Source organism: Hemicordylus capensis, chromosome 4, assembly GCF_027244095.1.
Source record: "Hemicordylus capensis ecotype Gifberg chromosome 4, rHemCap1.1.pri, whole genome shotgun sequence".
NCBI lineage: Eukaryota > Metazoa > Chordata > Lepidosauria > Squamata > Cordylidae > Hemicordylus > Hemicordylus capensis.
In genome coordinates this window covers 42,759,012-42,782,119 of record NC_069660.1, presented here as the reverse complement: position 1 = coordinate 42,782,119, position 23,108 = coordinate 42,759,012, and the positions used below count along the sequence as shown (strand labels likewise).

Below are 23,108 nucleotides of genomic sequence, written 5' to 3'. Positions count from 1 at the left end.
TATTAAAAATGCCTTTTAAAATGTGGTAGATACGGTAGCAACGTGTTCCTGCGAGGGTTTCCGATGGCACCATCCTCCTTGCTTCACCAAGAGATGAGTGACTCATCGCTGTCTGTTTACACATAAGCTGCACACTTCGCTACCATAGAACGTTTTGCAAAGAGATGCTCGCATCTACGTCAGGCAAAGGGGTCCATATTTAGGAGAGGATATTCGCGTGCGAGAAGGGAAGGTTTCTGTATCTGTATATGCAGCCAGCACAATCGGTGATCGAAAATGCCTGTGTGCACATTTTTTGTTGTCGGTTTTGACCGCTCCAAGAGAGTAGGAGGAAGTCAGCCTCTGCCTTCAGACAACGGATCGGATCCTATTCACATTTACCCCAAACCCCTCGAAATCGTTCAGATCCACAACCGCCGCCACCCACCTCATAGGTTTCCAGAATGTGGCTCCTGCAATGCAATCGGAGCGGAACTGGATCCTTAAACACTAATCAGCTGGCAGGATTTTGGCGGGGTGGCGGCGGCAAGATAGGATGCGGTAAAATCCATGCATCCCTGAAAGACTGAAGCTTATCTCTAGGAGAAGCCGCCGACGTTTTCTAAAACCAGGCGACTACGCTGGTGCAATGAGAGTAACTGGCCATCTTCTATCCAGAGTGGAATTCGGGAGCTCAGTTAAGGGAAACATTAGAATATGTCAATTAGGGTTTTTGTGGGGTTTTTTTGGGGGGGGGGATGGGTTTTTTGTGGGTTTTTTTTTTAAAAAAAATCCCCCACCCTCATCCAGCAGGAGGATATAAACCTATCCAGTAAACTCAGTAAACATATATAGACTCGTATTAAATCCGGATGGATTGGAGGATGCGTCTTCGTTAAAAACACACTCACACTGAAAAATCATCGACTGTACACTATATATTTATTTCGACTTCACCAGTGAGCTAGAAGGTGGGTGGGTGGGAAATGGATGTGTACGGAAGCAAAAAGCCGCCGATCAGCGCAGAATGCCTGCCGTGGGGAGGAAAAACCGCGGGTTAATAGTTGGTTTAATAATATATTTCTATAAAAATGGGGATTGCAGTGTGTGGCTGATACACGTCTCCCGCTCCCTCCCCTCTCCGCGCTCGCGCTCTCTCTGTATATTAAATATGCTTTGCTTGTCAATTTCATAGCCCTGTGCATTTCTGCAGGGAAGACAGCCCCGCCTCCTGTATGCGCAGGCGCGGCCCGCTTTAGGTTCCCGCAGGCTCAGCATTCAGTGACCACAGGCTGATTATTGTAGGTAAGGAATCAGATAAGAAAGTAATTTATAAACCTCTTTAAATCGTCAAAATGCAGGTCGAAAAGCGTCTGTTCCGTGTTTTGGAGACCTTTGCTCCGGTTTGCATGCAATGCATTGCTTTGAAATTGCCTGCCTGCTTTTGCAAGTAGATGTGCCAGCATTTTGGTTTGGTTTTATTATTATTTTTTGTTGAGGGGGAAAAAAAAATCCAAAGGGCACCATAAATTTCTTTGAGTTGCATTTGATTTTGCAAGGAGTCATGCAATAAAAAAGAAAAAAAGGCCAGAGAGAGAGAGAGGGAGGGAAAGCCCCAAACATAGGAGGGGATGATGATTTTGAATGGGCAGTGCAAAATCCTGGGGTGCTTTTTATATTCGTCTTGCAGTTTCCATGTTTAAGCGTGGGGAAGATTAATTTGGACCCCCTCCCTCCCTCCCTCCCTCTCCCGCAAACAGATGACATAAAAGAGTTGGGATGAAGTGATGCTGAAAAGGGGGGAAGGAAAGAGGGCAGGGAGATGTGTACAATGATCTTGGGAATGCGGAGGGAGGGGGAGGAAGGGGTCGTTTTCTCAAACTTTCTCCTTCGTGTAATTTCTTGCCTCCCTCTTTTCAAAGAAGGGGAATGTCTGTGCAACAGAATAAAAAGAGAGAGAGAGAATTCCGCCATTTTGATGTTTTTTAAAAAGTAAAAGGCTTTATTGACGGCGGGTTTATAGTAGCCTCCCTCTTGGAGAACAGAGACGGACACAACTCGTGCTTTATCAGTGTGTGCAGCGAGGAGGTTTAAAGAGAGAGCGAGAGCTTCCCCTGCTCCACCTCTTGATTGGGGATGTTGGTTCTGGTGCATTCAAGTGCATATTTGCTAAGAACAACTCTTTGCAATCCAGCTACTTTATTTATAGGCACGCACAGACAGTAGCAATGCAGGCTCCCCTGAGAGAATAAGGGGTGGGTGTCCTTCCTTAGAAGTATCTGCCCAAGTTTTTTGTTTTGTTTTAATTTTAGACGGGTATATACACGTATGTTACCATATTTTCTCAAAGAGATGGGCCAATATTGTCCTGCCAATGTAAACATGCTATCTCAAAGTCTGATTCCATCCTTCATCAATTGCAATAACCCCTCTGTTAGTATTTTACTCCAGATCAGTTCGATAGGGAAGAAAGTGAGTCAGGATTCAATGTAAAGCATGTTGCACAGGGAACATTTGTTTTATTTTTTATTTTTAAAAACATTTTATATCTGGCTCTTTCTCAAGGAGCCCAGAGCAGTGTACGACATACTTAGGTTTCTCCTCACAACAACCCTGTGAAGTAGGTTAGGCTGAGAGAGAAGTGACTGGCCCAGAGTCACCCAGCTAGTATCATGGCTGAATGGGGATTTGAACTCGAGTCTCCCTGGTCCTAGTCCAGCACTCTAACCACTACACACTGGCTCGTTTTGATGAACTGGTGGCTTGATTAAAAGAAATAGTGTGAGGGGTTATAATCTTTCTTCTCTCAAGGAGAGGGAAGTATGCCTTTGCTTAGAACTGGAGGTTCTGGTTGCTTGCTTTATTGGTGTTGAACAAACTGTTAGCTTCTTTTTAATTACCACACTTGAATCACCCCCACACTTGCAAAATGCTACTAATGATAACATTGTCCTAATTGCTGAAGTGTCAAGTTAGAGCATTGATATTATTAGATGTTACAGTGGCTAAAACTGACAGGCTAAATGGGAACAGCAAATGCTATTAAAAACTTATGCAAAATAATTAAAATAAAAAACCTCAATGGTAATAGCATGAGACTGATAAGGATTCAAGAGTTTGGGCATTAGCAGCCCATTTGCAGCATACACAGTACAACAGGTATGCTTGACAAAAGATCATTATCTAGAAATAAGAATTGTTTGCTTTGGCCCACATTTTTTATATCTTCAGTATGCTTCCTTATTAAGCTTCTATGAATGAGAAATCAAGAAATGGAAAGGGTGGCGATTGTTTAATAACCGAAATGATGTGTTAAATTATATAATCATAATAAATCACAGGACTGAATAGCAGGATTGGCTGGGCCATTTTACTGTGATGACATTTAAAGGCATTTTATGTGGCCGCAACATGCTATACTAATTTAGAGAGATGCTGTATATTGGAAGAATGGATGACATCCTCACCTTAGTGCCATTTATAGGATTTTTTAAATGCGAATGCCCGCATTTTGTTGTGTCTTTGGACAAGAAAGTATCAATTGACATTTGCTATCACAGTTATTTTTGAAGATAAAATATTTATGAGATATCTGGGTTTGTTTGTTTTTCACATGGATAGATTTTTACAAATGGGTGCCTCCTTGGATGCTAGGGCTGGAAGTTGCTGTTTACTAAATACACATGCAAGCATGCATTTTCCTGAGCTTTTACAGTGTTTCTGTATTTGTGTGCAGCATCTCCTTTTGTGAGTTGGACTGGTGATGTCTGAAGTCTGAGCTGTGCTGAATTCACAGTGTTTGAATTCCTTTTAAATTGGTGGTTATTTAGTTAGATTTGTATCCTATTGTAGACCAAGAGTATCAGATGAATTACAATAGTGCAATATAAACAGGATTCCATTTTGCAGAGGCATATAGTCAAAATCTAGGACAAGCAATTGGTAGCCTGAGACCCAAACCAGATTTTCCAAGTAGCCAATAAAGCTATAGAACAGAATTGTAGTTTTCAGCCTCTTCAGACTCAGGGATTTAGCTTCATCCCCAACTCAAAATGGTACCCATTATAATTTTGTATACCACATTACGGCTATTTTTCTTTTTTATTATTTTCTATATAGCACCATTACTGTGCATAGCTCTTTACAAAGAGCAAGAGGACAGGTCCCTTCCCTGAGGAGCTTAAAAGTAATACCAATATGAGAAGTATTTGTATACCGCTTTGGGAACTTTGGGGACCAAAGTTCCCAAAGCGGTTTACATACACTAATTAATCAATTCATTAATTAAATCACTGCCTGTCCCCAAAGGGCTCACAGTCTAAAAAAGAAACATAAGAAAGACACCAACAACAGCCACTGGAAGGATGCTGTGCTGGGGCTGGATAGGGCCAGTTGCTCTCCCCCTGCTAAATAAAGAAAATCACCACTTTTAAAAGGTGCCTCTTGGTTCAGTTAGCAGGGTGTGCTGTTGAGTCGGTGTTGACTCCTGGCGACTACAGAGCCCTGTGGTTGTCTTTGGTAGAATACAAGAAGGGTTTACCATTGCCTCCTCCCTTGCAATATGAGATTATGCCTTTCAGCATCTTCCTTTATTGCTGCTGCCTGATATAAGTGTTTCCCATAGTCTGGGAAACATACCAGTGGGGATTTGAACCGGCAACCGCTGGCTTGGTACTAGTCAAGCCATTTCCCCGTGCACCATTATGTGGCTCCTGAAGAGCTTACAGTCCAATATTTTGACATGGGAGAGACAACTGAGGAAGGGGAGGGAAATGAGGAGAGGGGTAAATGGGGAAAGAATTTATTAGGTGTAGTTACAGTAGGGCAGGGGGTTCCCAACCTTGGGTCTCCAGATGTTGCTGGACATCTGGCCTTTGTGGGCTTTTGTGGATGATGGGAATTGTAGTCCAACAACATCTGAGGAACCAAGTTGTTGTTCCTCTGTCTTTGCCATCTTTTCTCCTGCTCTCTCTACTCCCTCTGTCCCCCCCCCTACTTTATCTCCCCTCTGCCCTGTCTTGTCTGTCTTCCCTAAAAAATGTGTAACAAAAAATCGGGGTGTTGCTTGACTTATCCAGTTCCAGGTGGACCATAATTGTGGACTGTGTTTAGCTTGATGGGTCACAAGTTATCCAGGCCTGCATTGGCTTATCCTGTGATAGCATTCTGTAGGGAGCAGCAACATTTTTGTTTGAGAAGCTGGCAGGAAGCTATTTACTTTCCAGCAATCCTTCTGTTTTATGCATTTATGCTTTTTAGGAACAGGAGATCATGAACAGTGCCAGCTGACAGAGGTATATACAATCACACATGGTGCAGATCAAGTGGATAAAAAGAAGTTTTTCTCCCTCTCTCACAACATTAGAGCCCAGGGTCATCCGTTGAAGTTAAATGCTGGGAGAATCAAGACAGTTGTGTACTTCTTTACACAATGTGTAGTTAAGTGATGGAATCTGCTGCCATCAGATGTGGAGGTGGCCTTCAATCTATATGGTTTTAAAACAGGGTTAGACAACTGCATGGAGGATAGGGCTACCAACAGCATTTAGCTTTGTACAGCAGGATCAGAGGAGGCATGCCTTTGAACACCAGGTACACAGGAAGCTGCCATACTCGGAGTCAGACCATTGGTCCACCTAGCTCAATATTGTCTACACAGACCAGCAGCAGGTTCTCCAAGGATGCAGGCAGGAGTCTCTCTCAGCCCTATCTTGGAGATGCCAGGGAGGGAACTTGGAACCTTCTGCATACAAGCATGCAGGTGCTCTTCCCAGAGTGTCTGTCCCCATCCCCTAAGGGGAATATCTTGCAGTACTCACACATGTAGCCTCGCATTCATATGCAGAGGTGCACCTAGGTAATTTTGGAGCCTGGACCCCTGCAAATTAAGCATTATCGTGCTCTGTTGGGTTACCACACCACCAAGTACAGATTAAAGAGGATTTGGGGGGCCTCAGGGGCTGTGGAGGCCCTGGACTTCGACCCCGAATTCCAGGGGTAAGAGTGCCTCTGTTCATATGCAACCAGGGCAGACCCTGCTTAGCAAAGGGGACAAGTCATGCTTGCTGCCAATGGGAGGGGGCAGTTGTGGGCTTCCCTGGTGTACCTGACCACTGGATGAAGCAGGATCTGGACTAGAAAGACCCTTGGCCTGATTCAGCAGGACTCTTCTTATTTCTTTTGAAGAAGAGCACCAAATGTTACCCTCTGCTTTTCTTCCCCTTCTACTCTCCCGGCCTACACATTACCCAGGCACAGCTCCTGCACTGGGGTGTAGCTGGCATACTGAGACTGAGAGATCAACCCTACTTCAACCCTAATCAGATGTTATAAAAGCACGAGGCCTATTCACATGTTACGTTCAGCACTTGTACAGTACATTGTGCTCTGTACAATGTGTATACAACCTGTGTGCAGATACAGAGCTGTACACAGGTACAGTTATTCTCATGTTACGTTGATCGCTAGTATAGCAGTACACTTCCTATCTGTACCATGCATTTGTAGGGCCTGTACGCAGGCTCACTTTTAAAATGAAGGCAGGCACATTTATTCACACAAAGACTTGTGTGAGTGTCAGAGGCATAACTAAAATTGAGCAAGGGCAGGGCCTCTGTCCCTGGGCCTCTGAGGGAGGAGAGCCCGCTGGTTGGGTGGCAGCTGGTTCTTTGCTCTCCTCACACCTCTCTGGCCCATCTTCACTTTTTGTCCCAGGACCCTGGGCCTGCTCCAAAATTGATTCATTCCTGATGAGTATACAAACATTTGTACACCTGAACAACCTAATGTCTGAATAGGGCTATGGACGCTGTACCGTATGAGAGCACACTGTACTTGAATATCGTGTTTGAGGAGACAAACACTGCACTCAGGGAAAGAGTCCCTCTGTGAACAGCATTTCGTATTATGAGGAGATTATCTCCTTGAGTACAGTGTTTGTCTATTCAGTTACTGTACTACTCAGGTACAGTGCTGGCTATGGGCAGGGTGGACTTGCTGGTATTCTTGCTGAACTTCTTGCTTCCACACTTTAGCCCGATTCAGACACTATGCTGAATATGTCTGTGTTCAGCATAACATGTGAATGACTGTCCCTGTGGACAGATCTGTCCCTGTGTACGCTGTAAACACTTGTACGAGTGTTGAATGTAATGTGTGAATGGGCCTTTTGACAACATCTTTTGACAACATGATTAGTGTTTTTGTTTGAGGAACTGGCCATTTGTGTTATCTGGAATGAAACTAAGGCACAGACAAAAGGCCCATTCACACGTTATGTTTAACACATATGGATGTATAGTGTACACAGATACAGATCTGCACACAGATACAGACATTCACATGTTATGCTGAATGCAGGTACAGAAGTACACATCCAATCTGTACCATGCATTTGAAGGATCTGTATCCAGATTCACTTTTTAAAAGAACACAGGTACAGTCATTCACACAAACACTGTGTGAGTGCATAGACATCTGTACACTCGTACAGCATGTCTGAATCGGGCTAAAGTATTGAGACTTTCAGTGGAAGAAAAATACCTCAAAGTGCCTGCTTTTATTAGCTGCTTAATCTTTATATATTTTAAGCCACTTTTCTATTTTAAAAAGTGACGTATAGTGAGAACAGCAAATATAATGAAGATTTTTAAGCAACAACCATATTTGCTGCAGCAGATTGAAACAAGATAAAAAGCTATTGTTTCTGAAAGACCTGGGTGAATAAAAAGCCTCTGCATGGTGCCTGAAGGATAACAGTGTAGGCATCAAGTGAGCCTCCTTGGGGAGAAAATTCCACAAGTGTGGCAAAGCCACTAAGGCCCTCGCTGTGGTTGCCAGCTGTCTCAGCTCTGAAAGTGTGTGCTTTCCCCTTGTAATATAGGACATACTGTCATAACATGTGATATGCGTACCCCTAGGGGCAAGCAGCAAGAGGAGGGGAGAGGGGAAAGAAGCCCACTGAGGAGGATGGAGATAAGAGTGTGTTTGACCAGTGTGGCTGGGGATGATGGGAGTTGTAGTCTGACAGTATCTGGCGGTCCAAGTGACTTAGGGGGCAGGACTTGGCACCATGAAGCAAAGGGCTAGCGTGCATCTAGGGGAGAAACACAGGGCATAATCCAATGGGAAACCTTGCACAAGATCTTTTGAATGAATGGCCAGCCCATTTTTTGTTTGAAGTAGTTGACAGCTGAAAACCTACCCTTTGTCTTATGAGGGTTTGGGAATTTACACCTCCGTCTTCATCATTATTCAAAATCATCCTACTGTTTTTGATGAGGCTTTATTTCCAAATAATGTGCTTAGCAATGTGGCCTGAAGATTTTTGTTTTTAATTCAGGTTCACCTGCCCGCCTTGCAAGTGCTTGACCTCAGTCTCTGTTGCTATGTGTCCATGCTTGTCTCTCAATACTTCTCTCTCTTTCCCCACCCCTGTCTCTTTTCATCTTAATTCATGACCTTGGAACAAGTGGTAGGATTATTATAGGCTTGTAAATAGCCACTTGCTTTGTTGCCAGTGGCAACAATGAATCACTTCCAGGTGATCAGTTGGGGAGCTTCACAAAAGTTGGTAGTTCTTGCCTTTTATTTATTTATTTATCTGTCATATTTCTATACCACCTGATATGTATATCTCTAGGCAGTCACAGGCAACTAGCGGAGGTCGCAGGCAACTAGTGGAGTGTGAGTTTCCCCCAGTTTGCCCCTAAAATTGATATTTATTTATTATTTTATTTATTTATCATCTTTTAATACTGCCTGATATGTACATCTCTAGGTGGTGTACAAAATTTAAAATATTTAAAAGTCAATACTGATTAAGATACATGACACAAGAAATACAATAGCATAAAACAGCTATTAAAACCAATTGTTAAAATTAATTCTAATTAAAAGCCTGCGAGAACAAGAGAGTCTTGAGGGTCTTCCTGAAAACAAACAGAGAAGGAGATGCTCTTATTTCAGTAGGGAGCATATTCCAAAGTCCTGGGGCAGCCACAGAGAAAGCCTAGTCCTGGGTCACCAACAAACAAGCCGGTAGCAACTGTAACCAGACCTCGCCAGAGGATTGTAACAGATGCAAAGGATTATGACAAAGGAGGCGCTCTCTCAAATAGCCTGGACCCAAGCCGTTAAGGGTTTTATAGGTAATAACCAGCACTTGGTATTTCACCTGGAAACATCTCGGCAGCCAGTGCATTTCTTTCAAAACCAATGTTGTATTGTCCCTTCACGTTGTCTCAGAGACCAATCTGGCTGCCGCATTCTGTACCAATTGTAGTTTCCGGACTACATACAAAGGTAGCCCCACGTAGACTGCATTATAGTAGTCAAGCCTGGAGGTCACCAGCATATGTACCACTGTTTTAAGGTCATTCACCTCTAGAAATGGTGAATAGCTGATGTATCAGTACCTGACGTATCAGCCAAAGCTGACAAAAGGTGCTCCTCTATCACTAAAGCTCAGTGGTGGAGTACATGATTTGCATTTTGGAAGTCCCGGGTTTGATCCTTGATGTCTTAGACTGGATGCAGATACTGAAAAAGCGAAGCTCATTCACACTTTTTGTTACAATGTGGAAACTGTTTTTTGTTTTTTTAGGACACTTGTGATGAGAAAAATCAGTCTTTCAAATGCAGAAAATAATATTGATCTATATAGCAGTCTGTGTGCTTCTGACAGTAAGAGTGACTGTTTCTCCAGGATGGGCTGGGATTGGGAAAGGCCATGCCTGAGACCCTGGACAATTGCTGCCAATAGGCATAGATAATATAAGTGGCAGCTGATAGAGATTGGGGCAGGGTCATGGTAGAGTGTACCTTTAACTGCAGGTAAACATTCCTGTTGCTCCACCCCCCCAACTCCAGCTTCTACCAGCCGCCTCTGAACAGTACTGATTTAGATGGACCAATGGTCTGTCTCTGTATAAGGCATCTTCATATGTTTAACCAACCATTCAGGCTTTTCTCTTGTTCCTGTTGAACATTTTAAAACAATTAAGCACAAGATTCATAGCAGAAAATGACATTCTGTGTGTGATTTCTTCCTAAGGAGACAGCCTCCTTGTGCTCTTGAGACCTCCCCATCATCTATTTCCCTCTCTCCCTTCCCCAGTGTAAAGTGGGAGGGAGACTGGCAGAGAGGGGATTGTAGTGGGTGGGGGGCAACAGGGTGCAAGCCTGTTTTCAGGTTACGCACAGCTTGAAGCCTGCTGTGACCTGAACGGAGACCAGACAGACTTTTTGAGGGAGGTGGAGTTTGCATTTTGAACTCCCTCTCATCTGAGGTCTCACACTGTCTCTGCAGATGACCAACACAGGTATGTGTGGAGAAGAGATATGGAAAAAAATTGTTGTGGGCTCGTATCTTGTGTGATTTTAATCTCCAAGGCTGGGCAGATCTTTTGCCTAACAAAATAATATTAAGTCAGTTATGTTATCAGTAATGACAAGCCCTCTATTGAGATAAAGCTTCAGTAGTAGGAACACCATGTATTGGGGAAAGTGACCATCTGAGACTTTCCAGCTGTTGCTCTATGATGTCACATTTCCGTAGGATCCACACTGCTTGCTCCAGGGTAATTAGCTTGCTCCTGTGTTCCATGGCAGAATGGTGATGTCCATGTTGCTAGCTCGAGACATATTCAGCTATTACATTGTCTAAGTGTACAGAAGTCTGTATACTCATACATGTGTTTTTGTTTGACTCTACCTGTATTCTTGTTAAAAAGGAACTTGGGTACAGGCCCCTCAAATGCATGGTTGCAGAAAGGAAGTGTTCTGCTGTACCCCTGCGTTCAACATAACATGTGAATAACTGTGCTTGTGTACAAGTCTGAGCGTACTTGTATGAGTGTTGAACATAATGTGTAAATGGAGCTTCAGTGTAGCCCTGTTTAGACACTGGACTGGTTCACACAATTGTTCTAATCTAGGTTTAATGTGGGTTACCAACTTACATGATTGTGTGAATCCATGCCAGGGTGGTTTATAACCCAAGATTCTTGCTTTGGCATGAGTTCACACAATCATGTTAATGTTGCTAACCCACATTAAAACTAGATTCAGATGACTATGTGAACGAGGCCATTATGTTTGTGTGAATGCATAAACCCAAACTTCTTGTACGAGTGTTGAACAGAATGTGTGAATAGGACTTGTAAATAGGGCTTAAGTGTGAAGGCAAAGTGTCTGAGGAAGCTGTTGGCTTTCCTTCTTCGTTGCATTAGGATAGATTGTTTGCAAGGGAAGCTATGGCGTTCATGTTAGTTTAAAGAACAGGTAAGGGGCAACCACCCTGCTAATCGTTATTAGACAATCATATTTAATTATTTGTTCCATTGTATAATATTGAAAATACAGTACAGCAGCAACATTTGCTTCCTAGAATTGCAGATGTCTCTCCCTGATAGAGGTTTAGATAACCTGAAAGGATGCAAACCTGCCAGTCTCATCCTAAATGAGAAGTAAGCCCTTCTCATTTCAATGGGATTTCTTTCCAAGCAGGCATGTTTAGGATTGTGTGCTGCATTTTGTTCAGATTAGGGTAGCGCCAGTAAGAAGACAAAGAGAGAGGAGGAGACCTCAAAGATCTGAGAGTAATTTATTGGGAAAAATTATTTTGAGTCGTGTGACTCTTTTCCAGCAGCAACTGATTTTCCTTGAGATGGTATACAAGACTGCTTTAGTTATCCCATAAATGCACTAAACCAGTTGCCGCTGGATAAGAGCCAAGTGACTTAAAACATGTTGGGCGTTTTAATTGAAGCCAAGTCCACCTTTTGAGGGCTTCTCTTTGTTGTCTTACTGGTGCCTTCCTTTCTTCCTTCAGCTTCAGTATGATGTCCTTAGGTTTGGTCCAGGGATAGAAGCAAGGCAAGAATGGGTCCAGGAAAATTAGGTTCACACAGAAGATAAGGAGCAAACCAGTTGTGAGGAGCTGTGGTCCCTGTAATTCCACCACCACCACCCCATCTCTGTGCGGAATGAGTTTTGTTCTGGGCGGCTGTATCAAGGTAGTGTGTGTGTGCATGTGCATTCAGAGTGGGGCCTTCCTGATTTAACCTGAGCGGGATCTAAACTGAACTGAGTGGATATTTTAAAAATTGTGAGCACGTGCATGTGTGCACGCCTTAGAGGGAACAGTGGTGGTGAGGAGGAAGAGCTTGCTCCACAAGACAGTCCGATCCTTCTCAATCCAACACCTCAATCCAATGAATGTTGTATGTTTCTTTGGAAGTAAGGCCCACTGTTCATTAGGGCTTACTTCCAGGTAAACATGCATTTACCTGGAAATGAAGCCTAAAACTGCAGTGATTGTTTTATTTAAAATATCTATATCTAGCCTTTTCAGCTGGCTTACAAAAATAAGCTAAAAACAATCAAAAGTGGCACAATACAGTAATTTAAAAATAGAATAACAGTTGCAGGAGCACTTCCAGAAGAGCCATTCTCAAAAGAGAATTGCACATAAAAGAGAAAGAGAATTAAGAGGGATTAAAAGCAACTATAAACAGAATGCGTCTTCAAATGTTGATGAAAGCAAGGAATGGAGGGGGCCAGCCATATCTCTTCGGGGAGGGAGTTCCATTATTTGGGTATTTATTTAAAATATTTATATCCCGCCCTCCAGTACACTACTGCTTGGAACGGCTCACATCTGGGTAATGCAGATGAGAAGTTTCTCTTCTTTGTGTCCATTTGAACACAGGAAACTGCCATATACTGAGTCAGACCATAGGTCCATCTAGCTCAGTATTGTCTACACAGACTGGCAGCGGCTTTTCCAAGGTTGCAGGCAGGAGTCTCTCTCAGCCCTATCTTGGAGATGCCATGGAAGGAACTTGGAACCTTCTGCTCTTCCCAGAGCGGCTCCATCCCTTAAGGAGACTATTCTACAGTGCTCACACATCAAGTCTCCCATTCATATGCAACCAGGGCAGACCTTACTTAGCTAAGGGGACAAGTCATGCTTGTTACCACAAGACCAGCTCTCCTCTCCTCTCCTCTGCTTTGCATGCAGAAGGTCCCAGGCTCAATCCTTGGGTTTCTCCAGGTAGGGCTGGAAGAGACTCCTGCCTGAAACCTTGGAGAGCTGCTGCCAGTCAGTGTAGACAATACTGAGCTAGATGGACCGGTGTTCTGACTTGGTATAAGGCAGTTTCCTATGTTCCTTTCTCCTAAGCAGGGGTGTTGCTATAACTGAGCGGACAGGTTCAAAGAACTCAGGGGGCCCCAGCAGTGTTCCTTCTAACAGGGATTCCCAGATGTTGTTGACTACAACTCCCAGAATCCCCAGTCAAAGGCCACTGCAGTTGGGGATGCTGGGAATTGTAGTCAGCAACATCTGGGAATCCCTGTTAGAGGGAACAGTGGCCCCCAGCTCCTGAGGCCCCCTCCCCCCAGCTCCACCTCTCCCTGTTTTCTTCATTATTTCCCTCACTCCGAGTGATTCCTGGGAAGATGGGTGAACACGGGACCCCTCTCCCCTAGCCATGCCCCTGCTCCTAAGAATACTCAAAGGATGAAATAGACTGTCCTAGTCTAGGTTTCGAAACTAGCCAGAAGCCTTCTCTTGTGAAGTCTACGAAGGACCAATCCATGAGAAGGGCAAATGGGAGTGCTATTTAGGTAGACGGACCAATGTTCTGTCAGTAAAAGGCAGCTTTCTGTGGTGTTCTGTGTTGCACCAGGTGACGCTCTGACAGATGGAATACGCAGGAGGGCTTTCTGAGAAGAATGTAAAGAGTGAACAGGTTCATACCAGAGGAGGGTGGCAGTCCTTCAGATGTCTTAGACATCTTAGAGCATAAATATGAATACAATGAACGGACGTTCCCAAAGCAGTTTACCTAGATATAAATAAATAAATAAATAAAATGGCTCCCTGTTCCTAGAGGGCTCACAATCGAAAAAAGGGCTCACAATCTAAAAAAGGTAGACATGCCTAAGCCAGCTGATTTCAGTGGCCTTAGAGACAGTTAAGTCTGCATAGATTTGGGCTGCATGGTTGTAATCCTGTGCACACTTACCAGGGAGTAAATCCTATTAAGCCCAAGTGGACTTACTTCTGAGTAAAGATGCATAAGATGAATCTTCATAATTCCTGGTCAGCTTGCCAGTGGCCTTTTACTATGTTCTTTTTTAGGACTATTAGGAGAGACAAGGACCAGTGAAAGCAGAACAGTCAACGTAATCCCATTCCAGATGCAGCAAGACTGGGTTTAGGAGTGAGTCCTGCTGACAAACTTCATTTGGTCTCATGCTATTAGCGCTTTCAGATAATGATTTCCTTCACCCAGTAATGTTGTCATATTTTCCACTAATTACAGGGGATATGTAAGTCTTTCCTTGTGTGATGTTTTTTTTTTAATGGCATTATCACATTTTCCCATAAATATTTTATTTTGTTGCTGAGAAAATGCAAATTTTGGTCCAGTCAGTGTGTCAGTTGTTGTTGTGAATTCTGTGTAGCATGTGGTTCTTTGAGTGTCATGAGTACCTGTTGGATAGTGCCTGTGACATCATTAAAGACAGCTGCACAACTTCTAAAGAGTGAACAGCAACAAGAGCCTTTGTTTCTCCTCAGCCACTCTTACGCACCATTTTTGTAGCCATTTTGAAATGTTTTGTTTCATTATTTATTATTGCTTGCATTAGAATTTTTTTTTAAGTGGAGGGTTTCCGTGGTGTACCATTGAGGTGTAGGAGCACTGATGCCACTCTTAAATAACAAATACTAGCAAGGTGATTGCTTCCTTTTGGACTGCAGTGCCTTGAGCTCTCATAAACTTTGCCTTCTCCCAAACTTAAATTAGATCTTTAGGGACGGAAAGGGGAATACATGGTCTTAAAGTATAAATCTCCCCTGATTTTTTTGCTTTTTCTACAAAAAGCAAATATCACCATGACTATGTTCCACTGCAAAATGATCATTAGAGCAGAAGGGCTATCGCAGTACTGTAATGTGGGGACAGGGATTTTGTGCTGCAGGCATACCTTCATGTCCTTACCCATGCACTGAGGTAATCTTGGAGGCCTTCCTCTGGGTGCCCTGACTTTGGAGGTGAGGCAGGAGGGCCTTCTTGGTTGTGGTGCCCTGTGAAATTCTCTCCCCAGAATGGCTTGCTTGCTGCTTATGTTGTTGGCTTTCAGGTGCCAGACAAAGACCTCTTTATTCTCCCAAGTCTTTTAGGAATGATTGTTCTAGTTCTCTTGTAATCTGCTGTGCCAAATATTGTATTCTTTTAATTGTTTTTGTTGTAAGCTGCTTTGCAGATTTTTTAAAATGGAAAACTGTCCTCAAAACATCTTAAATAAAATCATTGAATATAAGAACAGCCCTGCTCAATTAGACTAAAGGCCCATCTAGTCCAGCATCCTGTTTTCCGCAGTGGCCCAACAGGTGCCTCTGAGAAGCCCACAGGCAAGAGGGGAGGGTGTGCCCTATCTCCTGTTGTTGCTCCCCGTCCTCTGCAACATTTAGAGGCATCTTGCCTCTGAAGCTGGAGGTGGCCTACAGTAGCCATTGATAGACTTCTCCTCCTTGGATTTGTCTAAGCCCCTTTTAAAACCCTTTAAAATTAGTGTTATAGCACCGAAGGGACAATCAGATTTTGGCTTTGCATTGCCTTATTAAGATATTATGTTGTACAAATATGCAGAGATCTGTACACTCGTACATGCTTTTGTATGAATGACTGTATCTGTGTTCAGTTTAAAAGTGAACCTGGGTATAAACCCCTGAAAAGTATGGTACAAAAAGAAGCAGTACTCCTGTCCCCGTGTTCAGCGTAATGTATGAATCACTGTACCCATGTACCGATCTGTACCTGTGTACACTCATTGGACAAGTGTTGAACATAATAGCCAAATTCAGACATTATGCTGTACGAGTATAAAGATGTCTGTACATGTGGTTGTGTGAATGACTGTACTTCTGTTCATTTAAAAAGTGAGCTTGGATAGAGGCCCTTCAAATGCGTAGTACAGATGGGAAGTGTACTTCTATACCTGCATTCAATATAACTTGTGACTGTCTGTACCTCTGCACAGATCTGTACCTGTGTACAGTCTACACTCGTACGAGTGTTGAACTTAACATGTGAATGGGCCTCACATGCAACTAGAGCTATTGTCTTCCATGGTTGGAAACTGATTAACTAGTTCAGTGATCTAGCTGTCTATCTCCTTTGTTTTATCTGGTATCTGAGACAGACACCATACAGACTCTAGGCTTGTTCACGTGACCACTGGCAGGGTAGGAGAAGCGCCCAGCCTGGGTAGGAAGTGGGGAGAATGGTTGTGTTAGAGGTGGCAGCTGGGTAGGATGGCTTTTTCTCCTACTTCTGTCCCCTAGCAATAAGCTGGGGACAGAATCTGGTAGAACATGCCCGTCCTACCCTGCGGCCGCCTTGCACACGATCATTCTCCCCACTCTCCAAACTTTAATGTTTGCAAGTACATGACTGAAAATTGGGAGTGCATCCTGCTCTCCTACCTGGGCTAGGTGCTTTTCATACCTTGGTCTTGTGAACAAGCTATCTGTATAATGCCAGATTCTGGGGGGAAACAGCAGTCTTCACATCCTGCTTAAGGGTTTTAGAGGCGTTAGGCTGACCATTGCAGGGGAAACAGAGTACCAGATGTGACAAATGCTTGGCTTGATCATTCAAGGCAATTCATATACTGTGTTCTTAGTAGGAGCAGGCACTCTGACCGCTAGTCCCTCCACAGGGGAAGAATAAATATTTAATTGGTTCCTCCCAGCTGTGGAAGAGATGCAAGGAACTGGTGGGATGGAAATCTGAATCTCTATGCTAGTTTCAGTTCCATATAAATAGCCTTTTAGGTTCGCCAAACCTCTGACTGTCCAAGTGTTTCTCATGGGTCCCATTCTGTGTAGTCCTGTTGATTTCAAAGGGTTTGGGTGCACCAAGGGGCTTTGAGGACTGACGCTCTTAGTGCTGCTAACAGATGGGTTTTTAACACAGCATGGAAATGTTTATACAAAAACAGCTGCTTTTATTAGGATAGCTGCAAAGAGAGTTGTCAAGATGTTTCTATAGCTGAGAGGTTTTACCAAAACAATTTGTATCAGGCTCATAGTGTGGCCGCATGTCTGTTTCTGGGGAGTTTCAAGTCCTCTTGGTGAGCGCAGGGTCATTTCTGTGTTCTGCACAGTGCTCAGCATGTGGTTGGCATGAAAAGAGACTGACAGGCACACTCTGAAGTCCTGATGCTGCTGATGCATTTACAGTCAGAGCACTACTGGGATCTCATCCTAACCTGTTCACATTTCTAAAATCAATCATCTTTATTCGGTCACATTTCTAAAATAAAATGCTTCTTGATTGAAATCAGCCAGTTATATCTCTGCACATGGCTGCAGGGCAAAAGAGAGAAAGCTTCTTTCTTATGAACCTGAAGGTAGTAGAGGCAAGCCTGTTCTTTTAAAAAGAAAACTGCAAAGCTCTGCACCACGATAATCCAAACCCAGTCCTTTTTCCCAAGCAGAATTTTGTTATTGTCCTAAAGAATCCAAACTAAGCAAAATTATATGTACTGTGTGTTTCAATGTGTTCTGCTGTTGTTGAAGATAATTGTGGGCAGCATTCCCTCTAACAGGGAATTCCAGATGTTGACTATAGCTCCCAGCATCCCCCAGCTGTGATGGCCTTTGGCTGAGAATTATTATTATTATTTCTTGTTTACACGGTCAGACAGGTGTTTTTGACTGGTTTGTTTTATCCAGACATCGAGTCCTTCCCAAGGTCCTGGGATGGCTGAATTTTATTGTCAGTTGTTATAGATATCGTCGCAGAATATAGGCTGTTCCCAGTAAAGCTGCTTTTTGTAATTGGCTGATGGTGATTTCTGTGACCCCTATGGTGTTGAGGTGCTCTTCAAGGTCTTTTGGAACTGCACCCAGGGCGCCAATTACCACTGGGATTATTTTGGTCTTTTTCTGCCACAGCCTTTCAATTTCAGTTTGTAGATCTTTGTATTTGGTTATTTTTTTCTATTTCTTTTTCTTCTGTTCTGCTATCCCCTGGTATTGCTATGTCGATTATTTTGACTTGTTTTTCTTTCTTCTCGACTACAGTGATATCTGGTGTATTGTGTGGCAGATGTTTGTCTGTTTGTAGTCGGAAGTCCCATAATATTTTTACATCTTCATTTTCTACCACTTTTTCAATTTTATGGTCCCACCAATTTTTGGCTACAGGTAGCTTGTATTTTTTACAGATGTTCCAGTGTATCATCCCTGCTACCTTGTCATGCCTTTGTTTGTAGTCAGTCTGTGCGATCTTTTTACAACAGCTGATTAGGTGGTCCACTGTTTCATCTGCTTCTTTACAAAGACGGCACTTGCTGTTTGTTGTTGATTTTTTGACTTTTGCTCTTATTGCATTTGTTCTTAGTGCCTGTTCTTGCGCAGCCAGTATTAAACCCTCTGTTTCTTTCTTCAAGCAACCATTCTTAAGCCATTGCCAGGTCTTGGTGATGTCTGATTTTCCACTTATATTGTGCAAATATTTTATTTATTTATTTATTTATTTATTTTTACATTTATATCCAACTCTTCCTCCAAGGAGCCCAGAGCAGTGTACTACATACTTGAGTTTCTCTTTCACAACAACCCTGTGAAGTAGGTTAGGCTGAGAGAGAAGTGACTGGCCCAGAGTCACCCAGCTAGTCTCATGGCTGAATGGGGATTTGAACTCAGGTCTCCCTGGTCCTAGTCCAGCACTCTAACCACTATACCATGCTGGCTGAATTATGGGAATTGTAGTCAACATCTGGGATTCCCTGGTTGGGGGCGGGGGAGTTTCCTGGCTCCTGGAGGATGCTGAGCATGTTCAGTCCGCAATTTTGCCCCCACCCTTTTCTTTTAATTACAAATATACCTACTTCTAAGTACCTATGGACACCCATGCATATGTAAAAAGTGAAACCATTCCTTGTTTGGGGGAGGCTCTGTTTCCTTTCCAATCTAATAGCTACCTGTGAGCACTAGAAATATATAGCTATAGGGAACTTGAGGACATAACCTATTCATTGTCTTGCACCCCAATACAGAATTTGAACTTTTACCTTCATGATTTATGCAGTAGCATTTCTGTAGGCCGTAGTTACCATGTCAGCTTGTGAAATTGTCATCAGCTGATTTATTTTTGGTGTAATAGCTGTCTTGTGCTTGCACTGTTGCATTATTAGATCATAATTTATGAAATAATGAAAAACTTGCTGTTTGAGCTAGGAACACAATCTCAGTTTTCACTAGAGACCTGTGCTTTCCTTCACAAAACTGATCCCCAAACCCGGATCATCAGCCTGCAATAGCTTCACCACTTTAAACTTCGGTTAAAAAGGTGTGAAATTGGTATTTTCATCTCCCTCAGCAGTTTATCAGTACAGTCTCAAGATGCCTCATCATTGGAAACAGGTTGAGTATCCCTTATCCGGACATCCGAAATCCAGAATGCTCCAAAATCCAGACACCACGCCGTAACAAAAACAAAAACCAAAATGCCTCAGCTCACTCGCTCGCAGATTCCCAATTTTGCTGCTTTTAAACATGTAGTCAAAACCTACTTATTTCAGAAGGCTGTTAGTGACAGGGATTTTGTCTGTAATTCTCTCTAGTAGCAGCTCTGTTTTTACTGTGAAGCTTTTTAATATTTTTGATGTTCTCGCTTTGGCGCTAGAGGGAAAAGGGAAAGCCCCCCTCCTCCACTCCCTGCTCATCTTGGCGCCTGCTCTGTTGGCATCTGTTTTGGCGCTCTGTTGGTGCCTCCTCTGTTTGGTAAAGGTACAGTACAGGGTAATGTCAAAAAGGCCTGTAGTTATTGTAAATTCAATGCTTGTTTTTATACTTAAATAAAACCTAAAAAATAATAATACAGTAACCTTTCATGTTTAGACTTGGATCCTATGCCTAAGATATCTCATTATGCAAATATTCCAAAATCCGGAACACTTCTGGTCCCAAGCAGTCCGGATAAGGGATACTCAACCTGTACAGGCTACGATGTGCTCCTGAAAGCCAGGATTCCCATTTTATGGCAAATTTTTATTTTTTCCTGTAAAATCTTTATCGGAGCATAAATATCCTACCGTTGGTACGTCACTGTGATCTTTATTGAGTTGATAACCATCTCTGACCTATTTACATGTCTCTGTTGCCCTCCAGTGGTCAGAATAACATACTCGTAGAGGCTCAGTCAGTGGCATAACACGAAGCTTCCGAAGAGCTTTTGAAATTATATGCCTTTTTTGAAGAAGCAATAAATACAGTGGTGTTATATTGTCTGTTTGTTTTCTGGTGACTTGGATCTCAGTACAGGCAGTCCTCAGACTTATGGCACAATTGGTTCCTATGTCTTAAGTTAGAAATTCTTAACTCAGAACCATGGCTGAGATGAAACAAGGTGGCCATTTCCCAATGTCTTTACTGTTGTTTAACTTAACTCAGAGTCTTAAAGTTGAAGACTGCTTGTATAGTACTTCCATTGTAAAGATTTCTCACCTATCCAACACTCACACTGCACATGTTGTGACTGGGGAAATGCAATTATTCCACCCCCTCCCCAATTTGCATATCAGTTGTGAGTGCTGTGTGGAATATGGCTGCCCAGAAATTACAAGCACTTACAGTACACAGATAGTGAACTTGGTATTAATGTGACATGACCATGCAGCGTTGTGAATGTTAAAATAAAATTTCCTGTGTCTTTAGATGGAAGTTGAGATGAGCCCTCCTTTACTATGCTGCTGGTGTGTGTGTGTGTAAGCATCATCAATATGCTTAGATAGATACTTAGATTTAGCTTTACAAAGGTCTCTTCCACAAGGGGCAAGCAATTTAAAATTAAACCCTCCTGAATATGAATGAAAGCATCTTGGCTGCTAACATACAGTTGACTGCATGACAGACCTGTGGATTGAAGATTCCAGAATCCAACTGACTGTTTGTTCTAAGTTGAATGTGTCAGTCATTTTTACAGCCTTCATGTATCTGGAGAAAAAAGAATTATAGACATGCAAAAGCTAACATAAGCTCTGATTATCCTTTTTTCCTCCTTCCAAGACACACAGTAGTGGTGCATCTACAGAGCTCAACTTAAGTTCAGTCTCTGCTCCCTGTGATTCACAAAGGCTCCCACCTTTCATATGGTAAATTAGTTCTCTTCATGCTTGTATGTTCCAGGTATATGTTGTGTGCTTAGGCAAGGTGATGGATGGTCGAGCAGAGATGGAGGTGATAAGAAGCACAAAAGGGAACACGACAGGGGAGGTTAGTGTCCACTTGGTTGCCAATGAGAATACTGTGCAAAATGCCCACCTACCAGCAACCGCCTTCATCATACCAGGTAGGGGCTTGGTTATCATCTAGCTCTCTTTCAAATGTCCTTTCTTCTGCTTTCCCCATTATTTGTGACCTCTAATGGGTCTACATGCCCAGAGCTTTTTCAGATAGTATGCTTTACTGTGAGTTCGGGGCATAACAGATACTCCGATGCAAAAAGAGGGTTGTTTTTTTTTTACCCTGGACATAAATCAGGCCAGGTTCCAATATGGAGGGAGGAAACCTGAATCGTGTGTGGAGTGCTCTCTGAAATATTGCACACGCTTCAGAGTAAATCTGGCTGATAAGTGAACGCGCAGCCACACTCCCAAAGAACACACATCCACACTCCCAAAGTAAAGTCGTCATCTAAAAAAGCTCCAGGCAAGCTGATTTCCCATTGAACTTGTGGTGATGTTGGCTTTTGTTTGTTTGGTAGCCTGACTTCATCGGTTTCCCTGTTTTTGAACAGTATAGTGGGCCAGTACTGTACACGTATAGATTTGGTCTGCCCTGAAAAGGAGTCTTCGTGGGTGGCAAATTCTACCCATGCATCATTAGGATTGCCTTGTTTGCCAGACATACCTCTGTCTCTAGTGAGCAAAGTAAAAAAATTAAATATTGAGCCAGATACGGCAGCCGGCAAGATGCAGAAAGATGGAGCCACACCAGAGTGCAATGAATCAGTCTGACATTTGCTTTAGAAGTTCACATTTGCTTGGCAACTACTGTATTCTTGGGCAGGAAGAGAAAATGGCTTCTCAACTTTGGCCCTCCAGCAGATGTTGGTCTACAGTTCCCATAATCCCTGGCTATTGGCCGCTGTGGCTGGGGATTATGGGAGTTGCAGTCCAGAAACAGCAGTGGGGGTTGAGCTAAGTTGAGCAGGCCTGCTTTACACCATTCTGACTGTAACCTCTAAAGCAAGGGAAAGCAAGCGAAGGCTGTGGGTTGCATGCTGCCCATCAGATTTCTGCTTGCCCTGAACAACTGCCCTACAGGTGAGCCGCCAAATATTGGCAATACAGGACTGCACAAAGGGGACAGGAAGCTTTGGCAGACAGACTGCATGTGACCCATGGATATTATGTTGCCTGCACCTACAGTAAAAGATTGGAAATGCCCTTTATTCACATTCTCTTCCAGCACTCAGCTCTGCCTGGACTGTAATGCTGTGTTTCTCCTCTGTATTCCTGGCTACATCTGTTTTGTGCACAAGCATGCATGTGGGTAGTATTGATTGTGTTATATTGCTTCTCTTTCTCCCTTTGTAAGCAAATGCTACCACTGTAAACCTTCCTACAAGCACCTTGGAAATCCAGCGGTTCTCTCGGGAACCCCAGAAAAATATTGGGGCAGAGAGACAAAGAGAAGGCATGGGAAGTGAACCCATCACTGCGACCGTCATCCCTCAGATCAGTGGAGTCCAAACCTGCAACACCATTCGCGTTCTGGAGTGGAAAGATGGAATGGCCACTCTCCCTGGAAGTAACCTAAGGGTAAGTGGCAAAAAGAAACAGGTTTTTCTCCCATCACTCTTTTTTTTTTGCTTTGGCTGGGGGGAAGCCTTCAAGATCAATGTTGGACTGGTAGGTAGCACTACTGCTCTCTTAAGGTTACACAAAATGTTCTGTGTACTAGAAAGGCTGGATACTTGTATTCTGAGCCCATCCCTGAGTATGTATGTATGTATGTATGTATGTATGTATGTATGTATGTATGTATTTATTTATTTATTTAAACTTTTATACCGCCCTTCCAAAAGGCTCAGGGCGGT

The 23,108-nt window shown here is 43.1% G+C and overlaps 1 protein-coding gene across 3 annotated transcripts in view; it reads left to right on the top strand.

Moving 5' to 3' along the window:
• Positions 1–1,202: 1,202 nt before the first annotated feature.
• L3MBTL1 (L3MBTL histone methyl-lysine binding protein 1) overlaps positions 1,203–23,108 on the top strand; it is a 71,822-nt gene continuing 49,916 nt past the window's right edge. For 2 of the 3 annotated variants that reach the window (XM_053249202.1, XM_053249201.1), the window contains exons 1-3: positions 11,896–11,996; positions 21,194–21,356; positions 22,607–22,830. In XM_053249202.1, the coding sequence (XP_053105177.1) occupies positions 11,967–11,996; positions 21,194–21,356; positions 22,607–22,830 (417 nt within the window). In that variant the 5' untranslated portion in view covers positions 11,896–11,966. Of the gene's footprint in view, positions 1,285–11,895; positions 11,997–21,193; positions 21,357–22,606; positions 22,831–23,108 lie in introns of those variants that run through there. The other variant, XM_053249203.1, reaches the window with a different exon arrangement.